Genomic DNA, 4,819 nt, shown 5'->3' with positions numbered 1-4,819 from the left:
TAAATGCTGGTGGGTGCTGGGAGCATTGCTCGGGAAGGGAGGCTGCGCTGAAGACGCGCTGGAACTGTGCGGTCTGCACTGAATGTGTGGCATGAGCACTGGTGCAGAGAGGCACAGGGGTAGAGAGTGCCTTCTGTTGTCTTGCTCACCAGGAAAATTCTGATAGAGCAATTTGATTTTTTGGAATAAGTGAAGAAGGTAATTTTATAGTGGCATCCCTGCCAAAACCCTTGAAAGTTCCTACCATATCGAAATGTCTAAAGGAGACGGTATTTAATGCTAACTTGCTTTCTTATAAGCCTTTTTGGAAAAGATTGCAGTGGTGGTTGCGTTTGTGTGTAACAGCTGTATCATTTATTAGGTCTAAGTGATTGATTATATCCAGGCATGCTTCCCAGATTTCTAGCTTGGTTCTTTGAGACATTGCTTCTGTTGTCCCATCAGTGGTTTATGGCTCCATAAGCCAAAACTTACATGATGGTTTTGATTTTTGGAAAACTTCATTAATCAAATACTGGCTTTTCAATACCAGAAGAGGTTTGAATCCAGCTCCTCCATATCTGAGATCCCCCCCTCAATCCTGCGCCTGTGTAAGTGACTCCATTCATGTAGTTTCCAATAGCTGTTTAAATCTAAAAGATGGGCAGAGCAGCAGCATGATTACACAACTGATAGGTCACCCTTCACTTCCCTGAGCCTTTACCAGAGATACAGGTTACTGAAGGCTGCCATGCGCAATTGCCTTTTTGCCTTCAGCCCGTGGACTGAGTGCTAACTCATTTCCGTTATCACAAGTAGCACAACGTAAATCAGCAGTAGTAGATTGTTGGAGAATGTCTATTTAAAGCAAATGCTTTAGTAATTATGGAGAAGGCTTTAACGATATCCCTAGCTGATGATCTTTTCTTTTGAATAGTTCCAGATGTCTGAGCATCATGTGCAAGAGTCAAGAAAGTGGAAAAACAAAACTAAACAATCTGTGCTTTCAGAGGTTTTAGTTTTTTCTTTTTGTCTTTTCAGTGGGTTCTATATGTTTGTTTGAGGCAAATACAGGCTTATTGTGCTCAATTTTTTCCTGGAATCATTTCTATACTCATATCTAAGTCATGAATTTCTTATCAGTGTTTGTGTTAAGTAGTTTAATATGATGGGAAGGAACAGCCCATCTGAATCTAATTTTTCCTCTTCTGTGCTCAACAAGTATCTGAATGCAGAACTGGAATTGAAGTTTGCTTTCACCCTGGTCCAAATGCACCCAATTTTCTCTGTTGATTTAATACGGTTTGTAGCGCTGACACTAAGTGCGGAAGGGATCTCTGGACCTCCCTCCCAAAGTCACATCACTGGGAGCAAGAGTAAGACTGGCTTCTTTGCAAATCAGATCTATTCCAGACACTTGTATCTTTGAAAAACCTTGGCCATCAGATGAAAGCACAAATGTTTTTGTAAAAGGCAGTTGTGTTTGACTGGCTCTGTGTATCTCTCCAGTCGGGGTGACCAGATCCTGGAGGCAGATTCAGTGAGCCTGCGTCACGCAGCGTTAAGCGAAGCCTATGCCATCCTAAGCGAATGCGGTCCAGGTCCGGTCAGCCTTATCATTAGCCGGCACCCTAACCCAAAGGTGAGTTAGTGTTAGTGTATCTGGGGTGGTTTTCTTTGGTGCTGTAATTTGAGTTGTGCTGTCGGGAAAGCAGCAAATGAAGAATATTGGGGTTTTTTTCTCTCTGTGGCATGTGCTGTGCAAGAAGTCAGGATTGTAATGATGCCTTCCAGTTTTGCAAGTTGTAGCAATGCTGGACTGTCCCCGATGCTTTTCACTTAGTCACCCACTGATCAAATGCAATTTTCCTGGAACTACTTGAGTGAAGTGTTCCCATCTTTCTTGGCAATGCAAATACGGCACAAGTCCTCTTCCTCAAAATCAGTTTGTCTTTGAGTAGAATATTTTTTGGGGCCAGGAATATAAATATCAACAGATTGAACTGATCAACTACAATAAGGTAGTAGGAATACTGTTTTTTAAAAAGTAAAATCTGTCCAAGGATCAAAGTTTTCCTTCAGGAATTAAAACGTGAGAATCTGGAACATACTGCTACTGCAGGGGCAATTTGGAAATAAGGCTGTGTTTACAAAGTGAGTATTTTCAAGTGATTTTAAAAAATTGATGGTAGAAGATAAAAGCCTTTTAGCCAAGCTATAGGGAATAACAACTTCTTTTATTTCAATATTTCAAAGAATTTCTTGAGTGTACAAAACCTTCCTGTTTAAACAGGAATGAAGCTGTAAAAATATTTGCATTAGTGGGTCCAGAGAGCTCTGACTTTTGAACTCGTAACTACAAATGGAGGCCTTAATAAATCCATATCTAGGGGAACTCAGGTTTCTTACTTTATAATTAATTGTGTGCTTTCTGGTAAATCAAATATACAAACAATAGACAAATAGGAGTCTACTGCCCAGAGCTTATTGTCATTGCTGCAAGGTCTTGTGCTGCTAAAAAGAAAGAGGCTGTGGTTCTGTTAGTTAAAGGTAAGCATGGAGGGGGTAAGAATTGGGCTTAGAGCCTAAGACAACAGTACTTCTAGGGAGTCTGTATGCTGTGCTGAACCAGCACGATGGTTCAATTTGATTGCATTATTAAGGCATATAGACTTTTTGGAGAGTCTGTAAGTGCCATGAAATAAAGACCCCATGGAGTGGAGCCTGCCCTCTCTCCTCCATCCTTCGTCTTGCTGTCATGGTGGCTTGAAAGCCCATGAGTGACCTAACCAGGTATCTGCTGAGAAGATGAACTGAGTTAAGCTAATTGCTTGCTATTACTCAGTAACAGAGGGAAACTATTAAGTGGCTCCTATTACAGTTTTCCATAAGTGATATTTAAAATGACAACAAATCCTTTGCCAAGAAATGCTAAGAAAAGCTAAAAGTGGAGCTGGAGAGACCCTAAAGCATTTCTTCCCCTTAGGCAGTATTGAATCTACAGTCCCTCATAGTGGATCTCTGAAGGAGTGTCCGTACAGGGACCCATTATTTATCGTTATATCACTGTCACCCTTTTTCTGACAGCTCTGGGGGATCTACTGAAGGGTGTGTGGTATTTGATTGTATTTTATTAGCTCTAATACCCCAGCCTGCAGATTGTAGTTAGGAATTAGCTTGTCCCTCTCCAGTTTGATCTGCCTGAGGCATAGAGGATGCTAAAGTTGGCAGAGCTTGCTGAAGCATGGATTTTTGGTTAGCTCTAAACAAATACTGCAGCCTGCCCAGCACCTAGTTTTACTCTTGGGACATCTTGTACCCAAAGGTTTGTGTGAAGGTCCTGGAGCATACACTCAGGGCTTGGTCCATGTCCTGTAGGAACTCCCTGTGCCCAGGAGCCCAGAGGCTGTTGGTTTGCTGTAATGTCATGCCACAGGCTGAAAACAGAGATGTATTTCTACAAAGGCTCATGTTGTTTTAGACATTTTTATACTTAATGTCTCATTTTATGACACAAAAGGTTCATAGTACATTTTGTTGCTGAATATGTTCACTTTGGTGTTTTCATGTACTTCCAAGAGAAATACCACAAAATTTTCTTTCTTCTTGTTATTCTGAGTGAATGTGGCATTTAAACTATGTTTAAACTGCTGTGTTTGCTTAGGAATCTTTCAAATCTTCATAGTTCAGAAAGATTCAAGTTTCTTGTCTCTATTTATGCTGAATTTTAATTCATGTAAAGCAGCGTGTATAGAAATCATTTTCAACAGAATTAACTTGCTTTCTGTTTTTAAATACATATTCCTTCAGACTAGTTGTTCCTGTTATAAAATTATATGGAATTTTCCAGTATTAAGAATTAAGTGCATGGCAGTAATTCAGGACAAAATTAGCAAATATGGTAAACCGGTATTTATTCTTAAACCAGAGAAACATTAATTACCAGTTACTGATTTAGGTTTTCTTTTTAAAAGCAAGGAGAAATGAAAATTAAAAAGGCAGCTAATATCTCGGGAAGTCTGGTATTCTTCCGGTAGGTTAAGTGTAGAACATCTTCTGTTGCTGATGTATGCTTGTACAAAGCAGCCTTTGTCTATTTGGAAGTAATACTTTCTCAATAAATCAATGTACAGCAGTTAATTGAGTTAAAATTGTGCTGCAATGGCTTCATTTAATTTCTTTAAGTCTAGTGCTGTTTTATTTGTTTGCATAATGTGGCACTTGGATGTGGTATTCATGAAATCAGTAGGCTTCTGCCTCCTGGTTTCTGCCGGAGAGTGGCATGGAGGGAGACTGAATCAGGGGACCAGGACTTAGGAAATCTCAGCGAGGTTTTCTTTACTGCATCTTTAAAAATAGTAGCATATCTGAAATTAATCATGTCTTTGTAGCGATAAGTGGTCAGACTTCCATCTTCATTTCATCTGCCTGGTTTGATCTCTGTCTTCCACTTGACTTTAGGTTTCTGAGCAGGAGATGGATGAAGCAATCGCGCGTACTACCCACCGAGAGAACAAGGATGCCAGCTCCTCTCATGTTACAGGTAGCAGCATGTTCTCTCCTAAAATGTGTCCTTTTCCAGACACAACAAGGTTTAAGGACATGGTCTTGGTTTCCCCAGCATTGGTATTTTGAAGGCCCTCAGAACAGTTTAGGGGGTGTAATCACTCTGTCCACTGCAGAAATTTTAGCAAAACCATCCGGTTCAGGTGGATCATTTCTATAGCTCATGAAACTTGCTTTGTTTCGCTAGGCTGCTGTGATCTAAAAGTACGGTTGCCAAGAGATGGTTGCTCTGTCCTCTGTGGATGGGTGAGATGGACAATGTCCCAGTAGGGAA

The 4,819-nt window shown here is 40.5% G+C and overlaps 1 protein-coding gene across 1 annotated transcript in view; it reads left to right on the top strand.

Annotated features, from left to right (window-relative positions):
* PDZD2 (PDZ domain containing 2) overlaps nucleotides 1-4,819 on the top strand; it is a 149,335-nt gene that overhangs the window by 118,963 nt on the left and 25,553 nt on the right. The window contains exons 13-14 of the mRNA XM_035902745.1: nucleotides 1,489-1,621; nucleotides 4,441-4,522. Coding sequence (XP_035758638.1) covers nucleotides 1,489-1,621; nucleotides 4,441-4,522 — 215 coding nt within the window. The remainder of the gene's footprint in view (nucleotides 1-1,488; nucleotides 1,622-4,440; nucleotides 4,523-4,819) is intronic.

The sequence above is a fragment of the Egretta garzetta genome, unplaced genomic scaffold (assembly GCF_000687185.1).
Source record: "Egretta garzetta isolate BGI_Z169 unplaced genomic scaffold, ASM68718v1 scaffold59, whole genome shotgun sequence".
Lineage (NCBI taxonomy): Eukaryota > Metazoa > Chordata > Aves > Pelecaniformes > Ardeidae > Egretta > Egretta garzetta.
Note: the sequence above shows the minus strand (reverse complement) of the source record. Positions and strands in the feature narration are given on the sequence as shown.